The following is a 25,492-nucleotide window of genomic DNA, read 5'->3' on the forward strand; positions in this document are numbered from 1 at the left end:
GGGCTGGCAGGCGGGCGGGCGGGCGGCGGTGTCGGCCGGGCCCCCTCTCCCGCTGCAAGCCCCACCTTTCGGCTTTCCCGCACCGTCAATCAAAATAGGAAAAAAAAACCCGGAGTAGGCTCGGGCCGCCGCCGCCGCTTCAGCCCGTGAGCACAATAAGCATGTCCCCGGCGGCAGCCGCCTAGCCCCAGCCAGCAGGGCCTGTGTGCGAGCCAGCCAGCCTGCCTGCCTCCCGCCCAGCCAGCCAGCCAGCCGGCCGCTCGCACTCACACCATGACCGGTACGTACGCACCGACCGAGCCGCCCCGCGGGGCTCCCTGCTCCTGCTCCGGCCCTGCGCTTCCCCGCTCCGGCCCCGGAGCGTCCGTGTGCGAGCGAGGCGAGAGCGGCACTGAGAGCAGCAGCAGGAGGAGCAGGGGGAGGAGGGAGAAGAGGGGCAGGGGCAGCAGCACGGGGAGGAGGAGGAGGAGGAGGAGGAGGGCTCCGTGCGGGAGGGCGGGGGGAGCGCTGGGGTTAGGGGGGGGGGGAGAGGGAGGGAGGGAGGGAGAGGGAGGGGGGTGATCGCTCCCGTCAGTGACTCTCCCCTCCCCCTCCCCGCTGTGCCCGCAGCTCCCGAGAAGCCCGTGAAACAAGAGGAAATGGCTGCCTTAGACGTGGACAGCAGCAGCCACAGCGAGTATCTCCAGCACGGCAACGGCGCCGCCTCGGCCTCCGCCGGGGCGGCCGCCCCCCAGGTAAGCGCAGGCCCGGCCGGGCCCCTTCCCCCCCTCCCCCGGGTGACACGTTGTGAGCGGGTGCGGGAGCCGGTGCCGCCGCCGCCGCTTCCTGTGTGCGCGTCTGCGAGGAGCCCGGTCGCTGTCCCGCACTAACCGCCACCCACTTTCTCTCCCTGAACCCGCCCATTGTGGGTAGGACGCTCAGCCGTCACCGCTCGCTCTGCTGGCGGCCACCTGCAGCAAGATCGGCCCGCCGTCGCCGGAGGAGGATGAGGCCGCCGCCGCCGCCGCTGCCTCTCACTCTGCCGGAGCGGTGAGTGCCCGCCCCGCCGCTCTCGCACGGCCTGCCGGGGGGAGAGACAGCACAGCCAGCCAGCCCGCCCGCCCGGGGGGAGGGACGGGACACACGGCACTGCCCGCCCGGGGGGAGGGACGATAGCAGGGCCGACCTGCCAGGAGAGGGGTCCCCGGGCTCCCCTGCCTCTCCAGGAGGAGCCGGGCTCCCGGGAGGAGGAGGGAGCCTCGCTCCCCCCTCCCCCGCCATTGGGAGCGGCGCCTTCATTTACTTTCAAAAACGGGGGGAGGCGGGGGGGATCTCCTTCCCCCGGCCCTGGCACCGGAGCGGCTCGCTCGGCACCCGGTGAGGCTGGGAGGCATCTCACCTCCACCTGAGCGCACCCCCGGTATCCTCTCCTTAGCTGTCAGCCTGGAACCGCGCGCCCAGGCAGGAACACAAAATGAAGGCTGGCCGTAGGGAAGGATGTAGTTAGAAGTAAAATGGCTGTTTAGAAGCGAACGCGGTGGTGGAAAGCTGCTTCCTGTATCGACGCTGTTTTTTCTAGGTGCAGTTATCATGCAGTCCCTCGTATTGCAGACTGAATTTCTGTCCTTATCTCTCATGCGCTGACGGCTCTGAAAGGAGCCTTGATGACCTTGGGACCTTGTGTGATGAGATGGATCTTGCAGACTAGAAACGTATTCTTGTTGAAGCTAGTTTAACCATCTCCGTAACAAAAGCCTAATGGAAACTTGTATGTTCCTCAATTGGTCTGGCTAAACTCTCTTGTTGACATATGCTCATAAAATTAAAAGAGATGGGGCATTTCTAAATAACTGATACCTAAAAATATCGGTATATTAAAAGGGAGTTCCAAAATACCTTTTAAAATGGCACAAAGAAGTCTTTTTTGGCCTTAGTCCTTGGGAAATCACATCTATTACCTCTGTGTTGTTGGGTTTTGTTTGTTTCTTGGTTTTTTTTTTAATGAAAAGGGTTTTAAAACAAGCAAGAAAAGCTCATTTTTTTTTCTTTTAAAGCAGGTCTTGTTTTTTAAACTTGCACTACAGCAGCCTTGTATGTTTTTAGGATTCTGCAAACAGGAAAAAAACCTGCAAAGCGTTGTACTGGTGGATGAAGTGGCTTTGGCAAGCTTTTAACAAATGTCAAAATGTTAATGTTAAGTTTATTTCATACTCGAGTGCTACGCTTTTAAAATACTTTTCATCTGTGCATTTCAGCTTACTTTATGTAAAGGGAAGCTGCAGCAAAATAGTTGTCCGAGGTCATGTAGCAGATTGTAGACTAATGACAGAGCTCGAAAATCTATTAAGATTCTGACCCCCTTTCAAGTGTCCTTTCTGTTGAACCTGTTTATTTTCTTAAGCAGTACACTTTTAAAAATCTTTCTAGATGTTGTTAAATGCCTGATACCTCTAAAATTTGTTTCATAATAGCAGATGCATACAGTGCTGAAAAATGGAATGTTGGATCTATCTCTTGCATAAACATACACATTGAAAAATGAACGATGCTTAAATGATAGCTTGCTTTCTTATATCCACCTTAAGGTTGTTCTCATTTTAAAGCTGGAATTGTGCATCTTGAGGATAGGTTGATCGCTTAGCATGAGCAGTGCTAGGTCTGATGGGGTACTAGAGTGCTAGTACAGGACAAATGGTTCCTGATAGTTCAAAATAGGCAAAGCGGTTTTGAAATAGTACTTCTTTATTCCTGTTAAATTCATCTGTTGTTATGTTTATGTATAAGGGGCTTTTCAGGGCAAGGCGGAAGCAATTCAAGAGAAGCCAAAATCTTAGTTAAAACTAAATATGAATATAAACTCACTCACTACTTTTCATACATGCAGATAGGCCCCTCCTACATATCTGCTGTGAGTTAGGTTATAGCATTCTGGTAATTTTTACACGCCTACAACATACCTCTTGAATGATTCAGAATATTTTGGGTGGAAACTAAATATAAACTGGAGGAGATACCTACAGTAGCTGAACTAGCCACTGGAGTTAATTAAGATGACCTTAATAAAGGGAGGGAAGGGACCAAAGTCCCTGAAATATATTCCTTGTGAAAAACAGAATGCTGAAAGGGATTTAGTGCAATAAAGATTTTTTTTTTCTGGTCCCCTGAGTGTATCTTACTGGGGGGTGGAAGAAGGAAGAAGGAGGGAGGAGCTAAAAAGGCTTAAATTGTAGGTACCTCATAACTCATATGGAAAATGAAATCTATATGCATGGACATAGACATATTGTCTTCCTGGGGCTTGTGATGCTCATCCCTTTCCCAGGAGTATAGATGATTCAGTTTGATATCTGTGTATGAGTGATGGTGCCTAATGTAGCAATGGGGAGGCAGTCCTTTCCTGGTATCTTCTATACCGGGACTGCAGTTCTGACTGCTGAACGTCTGGTAGAATTCCCAAGCCGTATAATTGGATAGTAGAAGTTAAACTAGGCGTTTCCTTTTAGAAGCATTTGAAGAGCTTGCATGTATAAGGGTAGCGGTGCTGTGTTTTTGGGGTTATTTTGTTAATGCTTTGCTGACATTCACTTGGTAGGAACTGGCAGGGCTGGAGCCAGTATGCTAGGCTAGCCGGTTATTGCACACTGCTTTCCTGGCTGAAACGGTATGCTGCAGCTGCTCCCCAAGAGACCAGGAGTATGATTTAAAAGCAACAGCAACAACAAAACTCCCATAGGAACACAGGGAACATTGTGTGTCTGGGATCTGGGGAAGAGCTAGAGCAAATGTGATTGTGTTTGCTGTGATCTAGTTGGCCCTGCTTTGAGCCCAGGGGTTGGACCAGGTGACCTTTGGAGGTCCTTTCCAACTGAAATTTTTCTATGATTCGATGTTGGTAACTGAATCCAAGCCTGCTGTTTGAGTGGACACCACTCGTATGCCACTGAAAGGATTAGTGTGGAAATAAAAAGACTAATGAACGTGGCAACTGCTTGGTATGGAAAACAAGTGAAGAAGACAGTTGACAGAACTAAATTCAACGCTCTTTTCCCTTCCATCCTGTCAATGAACTGGGCAGGCTGTCTCTAGTCCACAAGGTTTTCAGCTCGGCCCAGGATTCTGGTTAGAGCTATATTTACTTTTGGATGACAAAATACTAGCAGGCATTACTGCTGATCTTGTCTTTGTGTGTTGATGGAGACTGCAGTCTTTCAGCTTAGGCTTTGACACCGTGATTTGTTCTGTCTATGATCATCCAACACCAGTGCTTTGTGTTTTGCCTGCTGGTGTTTGGTTTTAATGTAGATGGCCTTGAGCTTGTGGCTTGCTTACCTGAGAATCTTTTCCTTGGTTGCCATACTGCTGCATCCATGGTTGGTTCAAACCTTTGCCATGGAAACTTCCCCTCGAATATTGCTGCCTGCTGGTATGTATGAAAGCCTTGCTGGGATGGTATGCGCTACTGCCTGACCTAGAATGACAGGTCATATGTTTTGACCTCTCTGGATGTCTTTCCCTCTCTTGGGAATTTAACGTCTGAGAAGTTTTAGTTTGGGTCTTGCTTTTTCACTGTTTATTGTTGACTAATAATTCTACTTTAACCTTTCATATTCAGGATTCTTTTTCATTTAGTTATAAATATTCTAGTTTCATTCCACTTTAAACATCTGCAAAGATTTTAGCATTAGGTGAGAAGGAGAAGCAAAGCAGAAGGTGGCAGAGCTGTGCATAGGGGAGAAAAAAAAAGAGGAAACATTCTAAAATTCAGGTCCAACAAAGTCTTGATGGTCAGTTGTATGTTTGTCGCATGATCAGATGATTGTTTAAGAAGCTACAAAGTTGAGATGATAACCATTTGTTTATGTTCTCTTACTTCATTGCAACGTAAAGCTAAGAACTGTCATGCTCCCAAGGGCCATTCTTATGGTTGTGCTGGGCATGACTGGGATAGGTGAGGATACAGTGCAAGACCGATGGGAGTGCGGGGTGGGAGGACGGGAAGGCGGGTAAATTGAGAAAAGTGGCAGGCTGGCTGAGAAAACTGTTGGCTCTGACAGCTGCCAGAGAATGGGAGTTGTAAGAGATGGCTGCCCCAATTGTGGTGTGTAGTTGCATCTAGTGTGCTGCAGGCTATGCTGACTCTTTAGTCTTAAAAAAAAAAAAAAAAAAAAAGCAGGGGGGAATGTTTTATTTGTGTTGTTGCTTACCAACAATATGTGGAAAACGTTTGGAGAGGTTGATAATTAGCAATGTGGGGAAGATGAGTATCATTTCTCTGCTGTAGACAAAGCATTTGTTTGTATCTTTTGCAAATACCGGTTGGAGTGTTACAAGACTGCTTTGGCATATCTTGAGCTTTAGAATTGAGTATCAATGCTTCACAGAACTTAATGAAAATCTGGAATTATAGTTTGTTTATGCTTCAGAACATTACTTTAACCATCTGAGCTTAACCAAACTAGCTTAACCTCAGTTTAGGTGGAAATAGGAATAGTGCTGATAGGATAGAGAAATTTAAATTTCATGTTTTCCACGAGGCAAAAATATGGATGAATGCCATGTGTCAGAGTTATCCATACTTCTCAGTTCTCTGGCCTGTGTGGTGTTTCTGAGGAAGCTCAAAGTTATTCTGACATCCATTTTCTCCTTTATGGGTGATAATATAGCTTCCTGATGCTAAATTTCTGGATGTTAACAGATGCACCAGAATGTGCTCAGGCACCATAGAAAAGTCTGCCTGGGACTGTCTTGCTTCTCTCTGTTTTATACTTTTGCAAAACAGAGAAGTTTCAGGTGGAATATACTGCCTAACAGTATGTTTCCCCTGCTGCTGTCCAGAAGCTCACCTTTTAAAATGTCCTTTGATTTTTGCATTCCAATTATGTCTTCCTAGTGCTGGATCAGAACCAAGTGTAGAAGTTTTTACAGGTGCTTTAAGGATGTTCTTAAAAAATTTCGTTTTATTTATCTTTACAGTTTTAAAGAAGTAAGAAAACATATGTCCTAAAACATTTTCATATTTAAAACATAAAACAAAAAGTTCGCTCTCTGATATTTAAACCTTAGTAAGAAGTGTAAGATTTCATACAACAGTTGAGGCTGGTAAGGATCTCTGGAGATTGTCTGGCCCAACCCCCTTGCTCAAAGCATGGTCAACGAGAGCACGTTGCTCGGGACTGTGTCCAGTGGGTTTTGAATATCTCCAAGGATGGAGACTCCACAGCCTCTCTGGGCAGCTTGTTCTAGTGTTTGATCACCCTTACGGTAATAAAAAAAAAAAAAAAAAGTTTTTTCTTATGTTATGGGGGACAGAGTCAAAAGCCTGAGTAAAGTAGTGATAAATAATATCCCCTGCCTAACCCCATCTACCAAGCCAGTCATGTCATCATAGAAGGTTGTCAGGTTAGTTAATTAAGCATCATTTCCCCTTCCTAAGTCTAGACTGACTACTTCCGATCACCTCCCCCCCCCCCCCCCCCCCCCCAGTTATTTTCAAGGTTATTTGCTCCATTGCCTTCCCAAAGATCAAGTTGTGGCTGACCTGCCTGAGGTCCTCCTTCTTGCCCTTCCTGATGAATTGGTGTAGAGCCTTCAGCACCTGAGTTGAAGGCATGAGGAAAATGAACCATTTCACACAAACGTCTATGCAAAATTCTAGTTTGGCATGCAGTTATGTAGAGATTAATACACATATATAGGTTAATAATTAATAAATGAAGTTACGTACAATCTAGTTAAAAATGCCTCCTTGTGCCATGTCTCATTCCTTAATACTGCAGCTTTCTTGTTTCTACTAATGTCAGGAACATTGTATTGTCTTAATTTAGACAGGTTCTGAACTTCTGCTGATTAAAAACAAGCTATTAAAGTTTTGGATCCAGTTGTCCATCTCAAGCAAAAAGACGTAGACATTCCTTAAATGAGACACAATTAAATGTTAGATATGTTTCACCAGATTGGAATTGTCTTTTAAAATAACATTTTAAGCAGCCCCAGATAATACTTTTTCCCTGAAACATTCTTTGATTCTCTAAACTTTTGATTTGGGCAAATGTATTTCTCTGAATTGAGTGGCTTCATTGGCAGAGGGCTGAAGCATGCAACAGAATTAATTTGCCTTAACAAGCAGCTTTGTGTCAGCTGAACCACAGTGACTGATGTTGAACATGTTTTTAACCTATGGCAATACAAGATAGAATGTATTAGCTCATACCTTAATGAAAGAGTTGAAGCAAGTGCATTTTATCTTGTATTTGTAATGACCTAAGAATTCACAGATAGTTTACTGTAGCTTGGTAAACACATGGTATTAAACTCATGCATAAGAGCCCTAACTCTTTCATAAAACAACAATTTGGATGAGGCAGTGGCCAATCTTCTTCATTAGGTATGTGATTTTTAAATGTTTAGGAGCTCGTGACTCACTATCTGTCCACCTCTGCTCGTTTTGCTGATGCTTTTGCTCCAGGACTAAATGGAGCAAAAGTGACTTTCTGAAAAGTGCAGCAAAAAGCAGTCCACAACACACTGGCACAGATAAACATTTGGTAGTTCTTTAGCAATAAAATACTGATGGCTAATGGCATGTGTCCAGTTGATCACATTTGACATGTTGAAATACAGGTGCCTACAACAGCTATCAGTTCTTACAGGGATGTTTGTTCCCTTTCCAATTTTACTTTGGTGAAGGATGTTTTATTTTTTTCAACCCAAGTCCCACCCCTCAACATGGTTTAGATCACTTTTTTAAAGGTATTTTATCTTCTGTATGTGTTTCTTTTATCTCCTTCCACATTTGACTTAATGTTGCTTTAATTTTCTCTAAACAAAGTGAACAAAGACAATTATTAGATTTTTATTCGTCATGACCCCTCATTCTTTAGGAGTGAGAATTTCGGCTCAGAGAGATCTCTTGATTTTACACACTGGAAATTATACAAGGCTTGTTAAAGAATCAAAAGACAGTCTGAACAGCAGTTGTTGCTTCCACTCTTTGGTGGTACTTGACCTTTCTTCAGGTGGATGTATCACTTGATTTTAATTGTTCCTGTGCCTTGTGCCAGCTACTCTTTGCTCTGGTCCTGTCTCTTTCTCTTGTTTCCTGATACTGCTTCCAGTGAACTCCCCGTTGCTTCCTGCTCACTCCTCCTTGGCTGAGTAGTGCTAATGCTGAACTTTCCTCAGATCTTTGTCCTTTCCTTTTGACACAGAGCCTTTGGATTGCAACTATCCAGCCTTCTCTTAAAGGAGCAGCTTCCAAATAACTGTTGTCTGAGTATCAGTTGATAAAGAAAAGAACTGTTGCTTTATCTCTACCCTCTAAGTATTTTTCATGGATGGCTGAGAGACAGCAAACAAACTCTGGTCTATTAGGACTGTTCTGTAAAGATCAGTAAGTGAGTGGGCTGTAGATGTTGCTGCTCATGCATCAGCGGTAGAACTTTGAGTTACTACAACAATGCTTAATTGCCTGAGGATGCAGTGAAAGGTTACTACTCTTTTTAGTAGGAAAAGGAGTCCGAGAAATGTTGTACTAGCTCAGCAGACTTCACGAAAGGGTATAACAGTCAAGCTTGTTACGAAAGGTTGATGACCAGTTGAGGTTAGAGATCATCCTCAAATACTCTTCACCGTACAGGGTTTTTCCATGGTTTAACACTATTAATTTTGATAGCTGCCAGATAGCTTCTTGAAAGCCTCACCCTCTTTTTGCCCCACCCTTTTCATGATTCATCTGGTCACGTCTGATATAGCCAGCTGTAAGAGCAACATGTGAATAACAGGCATTTCATGTACTATGTGTAGCAATAGCTTCATATCCACATGCTACCCTGAACTTCTCCATGGACTGACAGGTGCATCTACTAAAAGAGTGGCTCTATTGAGCTGAAACCCTTACAGAGTAGGATTTGAGGGAAGATTTCACTAGATCTTGAAACGGTGAGGAAACGTGTGCCCAACATGAAAAGGGCAAAGGCCATTGAATGACGATATGGAAATCAGCATGTATTTGGGGAGGAGAAGAATAGCGTAGGTCATTTCTGTATCATGAAGGAGACGGGTTCCCTTCGAACTATTTCTGTTGAGGATACTCATATGTATTATGTATGAGTAGACATAAACATACTGTTGCGTATTAGGTCAGTCCAGTTATAGCCTAAACTTTCAACATTTGCTTGTACATAGTCTTAAATCAGTGAGAAATTATGTCAGACTTGTAATGGTTCCCATTACTTTTTCTTTCTTGTTCTAACAGATACTATCAGCTCATTATATTATACATTTATTTTATAATGACACACATTAAACATATAACACTCATGTTTTTGCTTTTGGTATTTTCTGACTGATGTTTACCTATGACTTTTATGGGTCTTTTGATACTTTATAAAACCTTCAGTTAATAGGTATTTATATACTAGTGAATTGAGTAGTTATGAACTTTCTTAGCAGCATTTCAGCAACCGGTACCTATGTGTAAACAATATTAAACACAAGAGTATAAAGCTAATGCAGTGGCAGAGGAAAATGGAATTTTTTGCCTTTTTCTAGATAAGATGGTGTGATATGGAATATTGCATAATTTTTTCTAATCTCATAAATTATAAGCTTGAAAGACTAAAGGATTTAAATATGTTCTTTAAATGAAAGGCTAATCAGTATAAGAGGAAAAGAAAATAATAAAATGGAATTGCCATTACTCCTTTTTCTCTTTCTAATCCCTGAAGCATTGAGGTCATAAAATTAGTTTTGTTCTGGTGATGCTGTATCTATTTACTAATAAACTACCTGAAAGATTATATATATCTTTGAGGGCAACGGAAAGCTAGCATTCTTTTTTATTTGCAATTATTATTTGTACAGCTCTTGATAGGAATTTAGAACCAAGATGTGTGCTTCCTTATTGGAAATGAAGCTTGCCAAGCACAGTAAAACTACTTTTTTAATAAGTACTCAGATAGAGTCTTTTTCTTGTACATGCAAACATTTTAGTGTCACAGCTCGGAATAGGAGAAGAAAGTGAAACTAGCGAAGTCCCAGCCTGTGGACACTGTGGACTAAATTCAGTAGGATGCATGCAACAAGATTCATTCAGGCTGGCTAAGTCTCAATGCCATGTTAGAGAAGGATAAGCTGTGTGCTGTATTTTGCATATCCAGGTTTTATTCTAAAGGAAGTCAGAGTGCAGCATCAGAAGGAAGCTGTGATATGCTCTGGTAACTTCCCTACCAGGAGTGATCACAGGATCAGTGCAGAAGGACAAACTAGAGCTTTTCTTTCTATGTCTTGTGGACCCTGCCAAAGAGACAAAATTTGTTTCACAGAGCTGAATGAGTTGTAAGACAAATTACTTACTTGTTGCTAAATATTAAGTTATTCCACTTGTTTACTGTAGTGCCATAAAACAGATAAGGAGAAACTTAACTACATCTTTTTTAGATTGATGGTTATTTACAATACCAAGCTGGTTGACTACACAGATCTGTGCTAAGCATTGCAGGATGTTAAATCTAATTCTTAATACTCTATTCTGAAAAAGCTTGCTTTGGTAAAGAAAGGTAAGTGCAATTTACCTTTTCTTTACTGAATAAGAGACAAAAGCATACTACATCAGTCCTTAGGTTTTTTAATCTTTAACCATCCGGGATTCTGTTCTGAAACATTGGCCTTTTCTATTGTTCCAACTTAATGAAGATTGATTTTTTTTTTTTTTTCCTCCCCCACCCCCCCAACGGATACATGTGACTAATCCAACTGTGATTTCAGTGTAAAAGTCCTTAGTTTAGAGGCCTTCTTCCCTAGTGAAACAGTAACTCATACAAGCTTATAAAAATACTAGGACTTTGTATTATGCGTAAGTTAAACTGAGTCTATCCAGTCTTTCCAACTGTGTGCCTAAGTCTCCTCTTAACACTCTCCGTACTGCTGAGAGTCACAACATGCATATCTATACCATATATAACACAGAGTCAAGAGGCAGTGGAGCTCCAGGAGATATAGGCGACACTGGCTTCACGGCAATTCCTCCACTTCTGTGTGATAGGTGCCGGGCTAGGTAAAGAGTGTAGCTGAGTCCCAGGGTAACCTGGTGTTGACAGCTCCAGCAGCCCCTGCCAGCTCCCTTCTTCCCACAGCCAGGGATTTGGATTACCCAGCAGCCCCCACACCAGAATAACCCTGCTGCTGGTCACCTGACATAGCCATGGCACAGGAGCTGCATTTGACCTGCTCGTGAGCAACTTGCAGCTCATTACCCACAGGTTGGTTACCCTGACTTGGGCATTAGCTCATTTACAAAATCTGTATTTCATAGTTCTGATCCAGTTGCTGTTGTTCATATGGGCTGCACTGCATGTTTTCCAGTAGCGTATCAACCTCTAGTGTTGAATTGCATGACTGTTCTAGCATATAGTCTGTACATCTCTTGTTTTAATTTTGTCTTTTCTTTTCTCTTTTTATTCAGACAGGGGATTTGGCTTCTGTGCAATTAACAGGAACTCCAAATAGATGGGAGGTCTTGTCTGCAGCTCCTGCCACTATAAAGGATGAAGCTGGTAATATAGTACAGATTCCAGGTGCTGCCACAGTAACTTCAAGTGGGCAGTATGTCCTTCCTATTCAGAGTTTGCAAAATCAACAAATCTTTTCTGTTGCACCAGGATCAGATTCGTCGAATGGTACAGTGTCTAACGTACAATACCAAGTAATACCCCAGATCCAGACAGCGGATGGTCAGCAGGTTCAACTTGGCTTTGCAGCCTCTTCTGATAATAGCAGTATAAATCAAGAAACTGGTCAAATTCAGATCATTCCTGGCTCTAATCAAACCATCATTGCCTCTGGAACACCTTCAGCTAATATTCAGAATATCTTATCACAGTCTGGTCAAGTCCAGGTTCAGGGAGTTGCAATTGGTGGTTCGTCTTTCCCTGGCCAAGCACAAGTAGTTGCTAACGTCCCTCTTGGACTGCCAGGAAATATTACTTTTGTACCCATCAATAGTGTTGATCTAGATTCTCTGGGACTTGGCAGTGGTTCTCAAACCATGACAGCAGGCATTAATGCAGATGGGCACTTGATAAATACTGGACAGGCCATGGATAGTTCAGATACTTCTGAAAGGACTGGTGAGCAAGTTTCTCCTGAAATTACAGAAGCCGCCACTGATAATGACTTATTTGTGCCAACATCATCTTCATCACAATTGCCCGTTACCATAGACAGTTCAAGTATATTGGAACAAAATGCAAACAACTTGACCACAACTAGTGGTCAAGTTCATAGTTCTGATCTTCAGGGAAATTACATCCAGACATCAGTCTCTGATGACACACAGGCTCAGAATATTCAGGTCTCCACAGCACAGCCAATTGTACAACACATACAGCTTCAAGAGTCTCAGCAGCCAACCAGTCAAGCCCAGATTGTACAAGGTATTGCGCAGCAGACAATCCACGGTGTGCAAGCAAGTCAAAGTATATCTCAACAGGCTCTTCAAAATCTTCAACTGCAGCTGAATCCTGGAACTTTTTTAATTCAGGCACAAACAGTGACCCCTTCTGGGCAGATAACCTGGCAGACATTTCAAGTGCAAGGAGTTCAGAACTTGCAGAACTTGCAAATTCAGAATGCACCTGGTCAACAAATAACTCTAACCCCTGTGCAGACTCTCACTCTTGGTCAAGTTGCAGCAGGTGGGGCATTGACGTCAACTCCAGTTAGTCTAAGCACTGCTCAATTGCCAAATCTACAGACAGTTACAGTAAACTCTATAGATTCTGCTGGTATTCAGCTGCATCAAGGAGAAAATGCTGGCAGTCCTGCAGGTATTTATTTTACTTTTTTTGCAGAAAATTGTTTTTTATTATTGCATGTGGTTGGTTTAAATTATAATAATCATAACTTTGTCTTGCTGTGGAAGCCTACAAAATACAGTGGGTTAAACATCGTGATGATAGATTTTATTTGAAACTACTGTTCCATTAGAAACTGCTGTAATGGTAGAACATAGTCCCAATTACTTCTTTTAGTATAAGCTCCTGTAACTCCCAACTGGTCATATTAGTTAACAGCACTTCTAAATCAATGTTTATTGGTGCTTATAAGTCTTACCACACAGAAGATCTGCATACTAAATTGAGAAGGGGGAAATCTGACTGTCAACTACCACTCTTCTAAGGCAGCAGGGTCATTAGCATACCCCATTCTTCCCAGTCCTGAATAGATGAAGTTTTCATGGAAAATCCAAATATTTCTGTTGATACAATTTTTTTCCCCTGAAAATTTTCAGACCCCCTGAGGTGCTGTTATTAATCCGCTGTTTTGTTAAATTCGTTTCCTACTGATTTAATATCAGTGTAACTACAATGAACAAAACTCATGTAAGCAGAAGTGAAACAAGCATGTAAATATCAAAATGGAGGCTGTGCTTAAGAACGTATGTGAATTTTCAGTACTACTTATTTGCATTATGTTTCAGAATGTACAAATGTTAATGATAAACTTCACAGTGTGTTTTATCTCTGTAAGCAGAGAAGAAAGGCTATTTTCTTAAAATAGATGTTTCTTAATGTGAGAAAAAATAAACATGCCTGTTTATTTTTGGTAAATTTGATACAGTGCATTCCAAATTTCAGGGCGTAGCTACCTAAAAGAAAGAATCAGAGATGATTTAGGTTCAAGGAGCCATTTAATCTCATCATTGTGGGGTTGTGCCCAAGCTAGTTAATGAGGGGCAGAGTGAGCAGCAGAGGTAATTCTGGAGGGAACTGTTGCACAAAGTAGCTTGGGAATCGCTGTTTTACTATAATCATGTGATCCAAGGCTCTGGTTCATTAAGATACTGAAGCATAAATATTTAAGTAAAACATAAATGTTTTGTATTGTATGCCTATTTAAGCATGTGAGAAGAATGCAATGTTAAGTGAAAAGGCCTAGAGGAGCTGCTGAATTGGGTTTGTTTCACAAGTCTACTGATTATAATACTTATATAGTTATTGATGTTCATAGAATCATTAAGGTTGGAAAAGACCTCCAAGATCATCTAGTCCAACCGTCAACCCAACACCTCCATGCGTACTAAACCATGTCCTGAAGTGCCACGTCTACACGTTTTTTTAACTCCTCCAGGGATGGTGACTCCACCACCTCTCTGGGCAGCCTGTTGCAATGCTTGACCACCCTTTCATGTTGGTATATTCTATGTTAGGAAGCCTGCTTTCCCTTTGGAATCTAAAATTTGAATTTAAAATAATAAGCTGGGATTTTTTTTTTAGTTCATTTTGGTTTGGAAGTGACTTCTATATTATGGACTTATCAAGGCAAAGTTACCCAGATCTAGATGAGCCTGATCTTCATTGGCTTGTAGGCAACAGCAGCAAACAGATGAGTGTGCTGCTCACAGCATTTGCTCTGCTGGGTAATCTTGATTCGTAAATTTTCTGTTTCCAGTGACCACAGAAGTCTTGGTTTGTCTCCATCACACCTTATTACCTATGAGGACATGGGGTATAGACATCAGTAACAAAAAGCATGTGTTGTGCATGATAATACAGCTAAACTCAGATGTCAGAATTTAACTCTTGGAAGAAGCGCCCTTTGGCTAGTATGAAATACAAGGAGGATGAGAGCTTCTTTATTTCTGAGGTTTATATTTGATATAGGATCATGTAGCTAATGTTATTGCTTGTGGAGGAACATAGCAGAAACTTGAGGAGATAGACAGAAAGGAAAAGGAGAGAGGAACCAAAAGAAAGGACACATGAAAAAGAAGTTCAGCCTGCTGTGTGCTGTGTATTAGTTTGTCTATTGACGGTCCTTGAGAGTGTTTTAATGGTCATTCATAATAAAATGCAAGGGAGTTCCATCAAGCATTCCTTAACTGTATTTTCCTGTGAGGAATTCCACATGGGAAGGGAAGAGAGTAAATGGGATATATGAAATGTGATTAAATAGGCAGAAGCAGTAGATGAATAGCAGAAACTATTGCCTGAAGTGAATAGCTATAAACACCTGGTCATAGTAAAGATAGGGTGGAGATTTATAGTGACACTTTTCCTACTTGTCTAGGAATAGTAAGTGGACTGGAAGGTATTAAAACTGCCATCCCCTAAATTTGGGGAGAATTTAATTGGTGCCTCCTTTATGTTACAAGAAACTCACTTTTCCAAAGTAACGATCAATGTGAAACTGCTTCTAACTAATGGAATCAGACTGAATTATCTTGATTGACCTTCAGTGTCTTTTCCATATGCATCCAGTATTTTGTCTATATTGAAGTTGTCTGAGATAATCTTTCAGTGATGTTCCTCCCCTTCTTGTTTATAACCCCTTACAATATGGCATGGCACTCTTTTTTCAGGTTGAAAAATAAATATGCAATTAGAAGCAGATAATGAAATTATAAAAATTTTTTTGCAGTCAAAAATATATTGCTCTTCTGACCTGCAAATGAGGAAAAACAGTTTAGTTTTAAACTGAAAGAGGAAGGTATGTGGAATGAGATAAGTTAAAGCTAAAGGGTGAGAGGCTACTTGATTGCTCTTTTCTGCAAACTACCAACAAGCTTTGAAGAAAGATAAGAAGGGTTTCCCTCTATTTTCTCCCCCCAGCCCGAATAATGCACTTCCTTCCATAACAAATACAGTCGGGCTATATTTTCTGTTTTCATTTAGCAAAACTTTTCTACCTGAGGCAAAAATAAAAAGAACATATTCCTAGTCTTGGGTCAGAGGTGGTTGGTAATTATCTGAAGTCCAAATAACATAGATTGCTCTGTTAGTGGTGTAGCTGTGAAAACTGCGGGTTAGGTTTTAGATTTTGGTGGCTACAGCCCATTGTGTGAGAGGTGTTCTTCCAAGCCTCGCTTCCCAGGTAAACAGCAGAGGACATCTTTGCTGTTCTCATGAGTGTGTGAGAGGAAAAAATGTCTTTACCTAGGTCCTACATTTGGTTTACATAACGGAAAGTCACCACAAGCCTAATACAAAGCTAATGGCTTTGTCCAGTAAATGTACAGTTTTCTTTGAAAAATGTCCAGTAATTATGCTTCTACCAAAATGTCCACTTTACCAGGTGTACACACACAGACTTCCATTGCAATGAATTGGTTTTGAAAAGTCTTGGCTGAGCTTGTTTTATCTTAGAACGTTTATTAGAGCTCATATTCCTCCTCATTGTGCTTAGTGTTGTCTTGCGGTAGAGAAGGGAAGGGTATTGGTTAGTCATAGCTGAAACTTTCTTCAGCATTGCTTTTTAAAACAAAAAGCTATATCAACGTGTTAAACACTGGCAAAGAGATATCTTTCTCACCTGTGTTCTGGCTTCAGTCTTCTGGTCTTGAGAGGAAGTTAAGCTTGAGAAGGCTCTCTAGTAGTTTACTCCTTCTGTTGGCAGTCTGTAATAAAATACTGCATTGTGTGTACCAAAAAGAGCCATTATGCACACAGTTCACATTACTCTTTAGCAACTTACCTGTTCAAGAAAGGTATTTATTTTTATTAGCATATTTATATATTTCTTCTTCAAACATTTCGTATAAAGTAGCATTCCATTTGGAAAAATACAGGGTACTGAAATGTACCAACTTGGTTTTCATGTTTCTGACCCTGTAAATTTTGTCAATTTGAAAGAATTGTTAAGTTACTGGATTTTTTTTTCCCTAAAGCCATTGTCCAGACAAAGGAGACTTAACAGTGTTAATCAAAATCTAATTGTAATAGTGTCTCAGCTAATTTATTAATGTACTAAATCACAGTTTTGGATTGGTTATTTCATGAAAAAAGGCAATTTTGCCAGGTCTTATCTAGGTTGCTTAACTTTTTGTGAGATGCTGGATGCATTTTTTTTTTATACTTTTGACTAGTCCAGTAGCATCTGAAGAAACTAGCAAGTGACCTGAAAGAAAGTAGCATTGGTTTGAGAAGGGACTTTGCGGCTTATCAACCCAGATACACTTGGCTGGAAGATTCATTTTTTTAAAAATAAAAAAACTACAAACAGTTTTCCAGGTTGGTCTATAGTTGGAATAAAGTCAAAGGGATTCCTTTCAAGAGTTGACTCAAAGTGCCACTGCAAAACTGAGGTCTTCATTTCTACATCTTCCCAGCTCTTCCTCTGCAGGAGTATACATGGCTACTTAACAGACTCATCTGCCTGCTGCCATTGAAGCTTACAGTCATGCCTGTTGATCAACTTATACCAGTTGATAGAGAGTAGGAGTGGTTGGCTATTTGTGGTGGGGACTTCATTCCATTCCTGCCAGAACTTGAAGTCTTTATCATGCTGAAGTAATTCAGCTATTCTAAATTTGGCCCAAAAATTGGCTGACAATTTTCAAGGTAAATAGTTGCCCAAGTGACCACTTATCTTTCATCTGCTGGTATCTTGTGAGGCTTTGGTCTAACATCTGTTGGGTAAAACAGTCTAAACCCCCAAACAAACAAAATGAAAAATGGAGTATTTACAGTTTTACTTGCAGGGATGGTTATTTCAATGTTTTAATGCTTCTGGTGAAGCAGTGCAGAATGCTACTGAAAGCATAGCTTCCTTCTGGCATCTAGAACTTTATAAAAAGTTTTGGCCAGTTTTCAGTATCACACAACTTAGTTTTTTCTCTTTCTTTTTAAGTTCCAGTTTTTAACCTTATTAATTTTACTTTCAGTTATGCAGTTTATCCTTCTAAGGCATTCTTTATACCAAGCTTTTGAGAGAAGGGCATGGTGTTATTATGAAATTGAATCTGGTTATTAAAAAAACTCTTACAAAATGCATGAAGTAAACTGAAGCAATGATGTTAAGTAAATATTTTCATCTGACAACATCTGTTTTGGGCTATCCTATTTACATTTGAGGCATTTAGTTTGCATGTTGTAAAACCAAAATAGTTAAAAATGGTTTCCCCACTGTTTTATTTTTGATACGAAAAACTACATTGGAAACTCTGATAAATTTAAGTTAGTACAGGAATTAGAGCTATTTATGTACCAGTCTTGTGTAAATAGTTTGCTTTCAGCATGTTTAAATTACGTTCCTTATTTTCTCATCATTTTCAAAGGAAATTAATAAATTGTGGAAGAATTAGACGATCATGCTTGTATGTGTTTCACAATCTTGCTTATAACAGCATAGAGTAAATTATCTCACTTCAAGTGTAAGAAAGTTTGCATAACTTTAGTCTGATTATTTCTTTTAATGCAGCATCTACTGCTGTGGAATAGAATTGCATTTTTTTCTTCAAATTCTTGAAAAGATTGAATTGTCGCATCCTTCTTCTGTGTCTGTACTTCATGTGCTTTTCTGCTCTATGTTCCAAAACAGCTCAGAGTCTTAATTCAGTTTCTTACAGCCCATGGTGGTGAGGTAAAACTTAGTTGTATGTATGTTACTCTTAAGAGGATATTCTGTCATATATGCTGTCTGGTGATGCAACTTAGATTCTCAAGGTTAAGGAGGTTAGCCTGAGTTATCTTAGGCTCAGACATCCTCAGGATGTTCACAAAAGAATATATTACCCAGTTTCAGGTACTCATTCCTTTTTCATTTTTTTAATACCCTTTTTACAAGATACTCCTGAAGCAAAAGGAAAACTCTTACACCTGTGGGGATGTATGGCAAGTATCCATGAAGTGAAAGAGGCAAGGGATTTTATTTCCACTGTTGCTTCAACTTAAAAAGAAGGCTGGAAACTTGTCTTCTGTCTTTTTGCAGTCTCAGCCCTTTAGGTCCATTGTTTCAGGTTCTGTGCAGTTTTCTTGCCTTTTGAACCTCCTGGCAGGATCACATACTTTGGTTCTGATCTCTCAAGCTAACTTGTCAGTGCATCTGGTTCATAAAAAGTATCTGAAGTTTCTACCAAGGACAACGACAGTCTTTTCGTAATGCCAGGAATGCTCACAAGGATCTTAGTTGTGATTGCCCTCTTGAAGATAAGGCTGAGTTGTAGATGAGTTGTCTTTCACTGCTTATGGAAGGCACATTTTTTCAAAAGGTAGTAGTTTTTAAGGACAAAAGGGGGAAAAAATACACGTCAGTGACGTGTCCTCATTATTTATCATACAGAAATGATAGTTTTCAGTCTGCATTTAAGCTTCATGCCAGTTTTTAATCCATGTATTCCACGTTATGTTATGTACCTCATTTTTCTTAATCAAAATGTTTTACTGTATTCTAATAAGTCACTTGCTGTGCAGAACTCTCAAGTATATTATATCAACAATGGTGTCATCAGTGATTAAAAAAAAAATAATTACTTTTGAATCTAATTGTTCCCATAATCCCATTTTGAGTGGCATTAATTCTTTCCCTACTTCTTTGAGCCTTTGTTTACCCTTTTTCAGTATTATCACAGTGCTAGCTTTTTTCTAACCCTCTGGAGCATTCACATGGGCAAGGGCTTGCAGCATTAAAACTGCAGAGAGCTCTTCAACCTTCTCTTAAAATTATTGAATGAAAATTATCCTAATCTGTTGATTTGTTTATTTCAGTAGCTGTTTTTACATCTTCCTGACTTACTATCAGTGGGAAGCGTTTCATTTTCATCTAGTGATAGGACCATTATTTGGCTTTTTCCTAAATACAGAACAGAAATTCTTATTGAACAGTTTTGCCTTCCTGAATTACTGCTGACAATTCTGTTGTTTGACCCTAGCAGCAGTCTAATACTCTTTTATGTAGGAATACTTAACCCCATTGGTCACAGAATTCTCTGTGTCCTCCTGCTTTCCTTACCTATTTCTGTAGTTCCTGGTTTCTTCTATATCGATCATGATCAACTCTTCTTCCCCCTTTCTAGTTATCCCCTCTTATATTTTCAACTATGGGAAAAAATGAAAAAATAAGGGCATGCTGCAGCAGGCATTACTGTCCATAAGCATCCAAAATCTTGAGAATCTGTAGACAACACATCTCAAAGAACTGCAGTTACTGTAGGGTAAGTAACTGTTCTTTGATGCATAATATGTGTGGTGGTAGCACTGGCTTAAGTACTTTTGTGATTCAAATTTTTAAATAATTGGCCTAGAATAATGCATAGGATCACTTGGAAATATAGTATGAAAGTATGTGGCATTTCTTGCAAGAAAAAAATCTATAGGTCTATTTTTAATCATTAAAAATGATTAATGTAATGTAAGACCAATTGTTCTCTGGTTACCCAGCCCCCTGAGTCGGAAGATAGGGACAGGGACCAGAATGGAGCCCCCATAATCCAGGGGGAAATGGTTAATGACTTGCTACACCACTTAGACACTCACAAGTGTATGGGGCCTGAGGAGATCCACCCGAGAGTACTGAAGGAACTGGCAGATGTGCTCACCAAGCCCCTTTCCATCATTTACCAGCAGTCCTGGCTAACTAGGGAGGTCCCAGTTGACTGGAGATTAGCAGATGTGACACCCATCTACCAGAAGGGCCGGAAGGAGGATCCAGGGAACTACAGGCCTGTCAGCCTGACCTCGGTACCGGGGAAGCTGATGGAGCAGATCATCCTGAGTGCCATCACACGGCATGTAGAGAATAACCAAGGGACCAAGCCCAGCCAGCATGGGTTTAGGAAAGGCAGGTCCTGCTTGACCAACCTGATCTCCTTCTATGACAAGGTGACCCGCCTAGTGGATGAGGGAAAGGCTGTGGATGTTGTCTATCTAGGCTTCAGTAAAGCCTTTGACACTGTTTCCCACAGCATTCTCCTGGAGAAACTGGCTGCTCATGGCTTGGACAGGTGTCCTCTTCACTGGGTAAAAAACTGGCTGGATGGCCAGGCCCAAAGAGTTGTGGGGAATAGAGTTAAATCCAGTTGGCGGCCGGTCACAAGTGGTGTTCCCCAGGGCTCAGTACTGGGGCCAGTTCTGTTTAATATCTTTATCAATGATCTGGACGAGGGGATCGAGTGCACCCTCAGTAAGTTTGCAGACGACACCAAGTTGTGTGGGAGTGTTGATCTGCTTGAGGGTAGGAAGGCTCTACGGAAGGATCTGGACAGGCTGGATCGATGGGCCGAGGCCAATGGTATGAGGTTCAACAAGGCCAAGAGTCAGGTCCTGCACTTGGGTCACAACAACCCCATGCAAAGCTACAGGCTTGGGGAAGAGTGGCTGGAAAGCTGCCCAGCAGGGAAGGACCTGGGGGTATTGGTTGACAGCCAGCTGAATATGAGCCAGCAGTGTGCCCAGGTGGCCAAGAAGGCCAATGGCATCCTGGCTTGTATCAGGAATAGTGTGGCCAGCAGGACTAGGGAGGTGATTGTCCCCCTGTACTTGGCACTGGTGAGGCCGCACCTCGAATGCTGTGTTCAGTTTTGGGCCCCTCACTACAAGAGAGACATTGAGGTGCTGGAGCGTGTCCAGAGAAGGGCAACGAAGCTGGTGAAGGGTCTGGAGCAGAAGTCTGATGAGGAGCGGCTGAGGGAACTGGGGTTGCTTAGTCTGGAGGAGCGGAGGCTGAGGGGAGACCTTATTGCTCTCTACAACTACCTGAAAGGAGGCTGTAGAGAGGTGGGGGTCGGTCTCTTCTCCCAGGTAACAAGTGACAGGACGAGAGGAAATGGCCTCAAGTTGCGCCAGGGGAGGTTTAGACTGGATATTAGGAAATTTTTCTTCACTGAAAGGGTTATCAAGCATTGGAACAGGCTGCCCAGGGAAGTGGTTGAGTTGCCATCCCTGGAGGTATTTAAAAGAGATGTAGATGTGGTGCTTAGGGACATGGTGTAGTGGTGAACTTGGTAGTGTTAGGTTTACGGTTGGACTTGATGATCTTAAAGGTCTTTTCCAACCTATACGATTCTGTGATTCTGTGATTTTGCTAGTACTGCTTAAATATTCATTACTGTGAGGTCCTGCCTTTAGACTTGTACACAACAGTTGTTTTCCTCGGAAACCTAAAATCTGATTTAGAGCTATTAAAACTAGATGACAGCCTTTCTTCTGAGTTGAGGTTCACAGGTATTTCAAGATGACATTCTGTAGTGTATCTTCTGTTGCCTTGTGATTTATTACATAATAAAAATGCCTAAATTCATACTTAAGTTTTGGGGGGCAAATCAGAGTAGAAATCATTAACTCTTGAGTTTCCTGTCTGAAAGACTTGCACAGCTGGCCACCTTGTAGGGAGAGTTTAATTTAGATAGTTTAGTTTAGGATGTTTATTTTAGATGGGAATGAACAAGCACAGTGTCTAAGAAATTTGAACATCTTTATTAAAGCTTCCTCACATCCAGAGATTAAGGCAAGATGAGTCGAGATACTGAGGGAATGTGGGTTGCACTGTAGAGAAAACTGAAAACAAAATTAACAAGAGAAGATGGAAAGGACATGGGAATTCACATCTGTTTTCTTGGGAGGGGTGGGAAGGGAAGCATCTATTTGGAAGAATAAATGAATAGGCATGAGTGATTACAAGACATTGAAACTGCAGTCAATTTGTGATGCTGTGAGGCAATTGGTGTGAAGGTATGTGCAGTGCTGCTGCAAATTGTTTTCAGTTGAAAGACCATATTTCTGCTTTTCAGATCAGGAACTTGTAAAGCTTAGCTGAGTAAAAAAGCAGGGTGGCTTTCAGCATCTAGGAAAAGTAGCTAAACTAGAAGTCCGCAGTTTGGAGACAGTTACAGGTAATGCTGAGAGTGCCTTTATGTGACATTCTGCAGAGGCAGATAGGTCAAAAAATTAAAGTGGTGTCATAGTCCTCAAATGAAACATTTTTGCACTGCATCCTCCTCCCTTCTCAGTTTGTCCCTGCTTTTATGGCTGTTGGGTAAACTAATAACTTTTTCTCATAGATGAAGAAAACAGCTAGAAGAAGTTCTAGTTGAAACAGACCAAGATAGAACTTGAAGCTTAACTGATGCATTCAGCTGATACATGGGGAAGTAGGTAACTGACCTGGCTGTATCGGTGGGCAGCAGTAATTCTCTCCACACTAGATTATAGCTGAAATATACTCAAGAATAGTTTAAGCTGCATTTACATCTGCATAGTTTCATCCTGTCAGTTTAGTTACACTTCTCTGAAGTGCTTTAAAAAAATTTCTTAGTTATTGTTTTTATTTGCCAAATACACTTAAACTTGCTCCATATTGTAGCCAGCTCTGGGCTTTCTGTGACTATGAAATACTACCTTTGGAACAAAATTGTACACCAAGATCCCAATTTCAATCCTTCAGAGGAAAGCAAAACCTAAAACAAATCTAGCTCACTAGATACCAAGAACTTGGACAGAATATATGGTTTTCAGAATCTGTGGGCAGTTTGAAACAGTATCTTTGTCTGAATTTCCCCTTCATACTTACCTAGTACTAGGTCTTGAACTTAATTAAGAAGTAAGGGCATATAGAAATTTGAAAGTATGGAAATAAAAGAGTAGTAAAGAAAATATAACCTTCATTTAGCCTGTGTTTAATTGGTAGAAAACAAAAGTTGCCTCAAATTTACCAGTGTTTGCATCAGCTTGTCATGACTTCAGGGATTATGTAAATTTTTTTAGGCCTGATTTTTTGCAGAGTATGTGTAAAACCTAGTATTCTGTCATGAGACACTGAATTAGAACGGAGCACATCCAGAGGAACACCAAGGGAGAAATGCAGAGTCATTGCTATCTATATGAATTTGCATAATCTCCAGTTCCATTGCATTGGAGAAGACTCTTATCTTTTCCTCTTCTTCATGGTTTGCCGCTTCTACTCCTTCATTTTTGTATGAGGTTTAACAAGGCCAAGTGCAAGGTCCTGCACTTGGGCCACAGCAACCCCATGCAACGCTACAGGCTTGGGGAAGAGTGGCTGGAAAGCTGCCTGGCAGAGAAGGACCTGGGGGTGTTTGTTGACAGCCACCTGAATATGAGCCAGCAGTGTGCCCAGGCGGCCAAGAAAGCCAATGGCATCCTGGCTTGTATCAAAAATAGCGTGGCCAGCAGGACTAGGGAAGTGATCGTGCCCCTGTACTCAGCACTGGTGAGGCCGCACCTCGAATACTGTGTTCAGTTTTGGGCCCCCCACTACAAGAGGGATATTGAGGTACTGGAGCGTGTTCAGAGAAGGGCAACGAAGCTGGTGAAGGGTCTGGAGCAGAAGTCTGATGAGGAGCGGCTGAGGGAACTGGGGTTGCTTAGTCTGGAGGAGCGGAGGCTGAGGGGAGACCTTATTGCTCTCTACAACTACCTGAAAGGAGGCTGTAGAGAGGTGGGGGTCGGTCTCTTCTCCCAGGTAACAAGTGATAGGACGAGAGGAAATGGCCTCAAGTTGCGCCAGGGGAGGTTTAGACTGGATATTAGGAAATTTTTCTTCACTGAAAGGGTTATCAAGCATTGGAACAGGCTGCCCAGGGAAGTGGTTGAGTCGCCATCCCTGGAGGTATTTAAAGGACGTTTGGATGAGGTGCTTAGAGACATGGTGTAGTGGTGGTTTTGGCAGTGTTAGGTTTATGGTTGGACTCGATGATCTTAAAGGTCTTTTCCAACCTATATGATTCTGTGATTCTGTGATTTTCTACATCACTACTCCACATAGTGATGGAATTTTTCCTCATCTCTTGCAATAATGTAAAACCTACTTGGAGGGCAACAGACTCATTAGTTCTAAGGACCTTGTTAAGGCAATCGGATTCACTATGGGATTTGATACAATCCACTCCGCTATACTACATCCTGGAGAGGCTAGAGAAACACTTCATCTTTTGATATTTCTTTTAATTTTGTTTTATGTAAAGTATAATCTACATAATTAAGTATTAAAAAGTCCTGTCTGTAAATTGCCAGTTTACATTGTACTTTTCTGGGTGCCTGGAGTAGAAGATGGTTCTTCTGAGGAATACCTAAAGCAATAGCTACACTTTCTGCCTTACCAAGAAGGTAACCAGGAAACACAGCACAAAATTACAAACACAGTACTACTTTGACTTCATTTCAGTTTTGCATTTTTTTAAATAATACTCTAAACTATTGTGTTTCTATGCAAATTGTTATTTTCTCCAGTATCCTTAACTCTTAGGAGTGTTTTGTCTTCCCTCTTTTTTTGTCCAAATAATTTTCTCATTTATGCCTCCACCATTGTAAAACTATTATGAGCCTTTGTGCTGCTGCAATAATGGTGATGATTGGGAGGGACTGGGAATAGAGAGATAATAATGAAAGAAGCAAAAGGAACTCATGATGAAAGTTTGCGAAGTAGAACAAACATCGCATGGCTACTGGCATGCAGTAATAGACATTCTGGACATGTTTCTATTGTTAGGTTTATCTCTGTTATTAGAGTGTGACTTTGGGATGTCAGTATAACAGGAGAAATCATATGCTATATGGAATGTTTGACTTCAATAGTGGAGTTGGGTCTTGAGAGTGCAGATCCATACCCTAATTTGATCCATTCATCTTTGCTAGGACATGTGGATATCTCTTTTGAAGTATGTGTATGCAGTGCTAACTGGATTCAGCTACTGACTTTACAAACTCACTATATGCCAGTGTCTGATGTTAGTAAGATAATAATGAAATTATCTTCATAATACAGGGGTTTATTTTATTAACAT

General features: G+C 41.5%; 1 protein-coding gene across 3 annotated transcripts in view; it reads left to right on the forward strand.

Moving 5' to 3' along the window:
- The first annotated feature begins 30 nt into the window (after positions 1-30).
- SP3 (Sp3 transcription factor) overlaps positions 31-25,492 on the forward strand; it is a 38,014-nt gene continuing 12,552 nt past the window's right edge. The window contains exons 1-5 of one of the 3 annotated variants that reach the window (XM_075511799.1): positions 31-280; positions 610-734; positions 913-1,029; positions 11,441-11,552; positions 11,637-12,803. In XM_075511799.1, coding sequence (XP_075367914.1) covers positions 274-280; positions 610-734; positions 913-1,029; positions 11,441-11,552; positions 11,637-12,803 — 1,528 coding nt within the window. In that variant the 5' untranslated portion in view covers positions 31-273. Of the gene's footprint in view, positions 281-609; positions 735-912; positions 1,030-11,440; positions 12,804-25,492 lie in introns of all 3 variants that reach the window. The other 2 variants (XM_075511800.1, XM_075511798.1) reach the window with 2 other exon arrangements.

The sequence above is a fragment of the Mycteria americana genome, chromosome 9 (assembly GCF_035582795.1).
Source record: "Mycteria americana isolate JAX WOST 10 ecotype Jacksonville Zoo and Gardens chromosome 9, USCA_MyAme_1.0, whole genome shotgun sequence".
NCBI classification, from domain to species: domain Eukaryota; kingdom Metazoa; phylum Chordata; class Aves; order Ciconiiformes; family Ciconiidae; genus Mycteria; species Mycteria americana.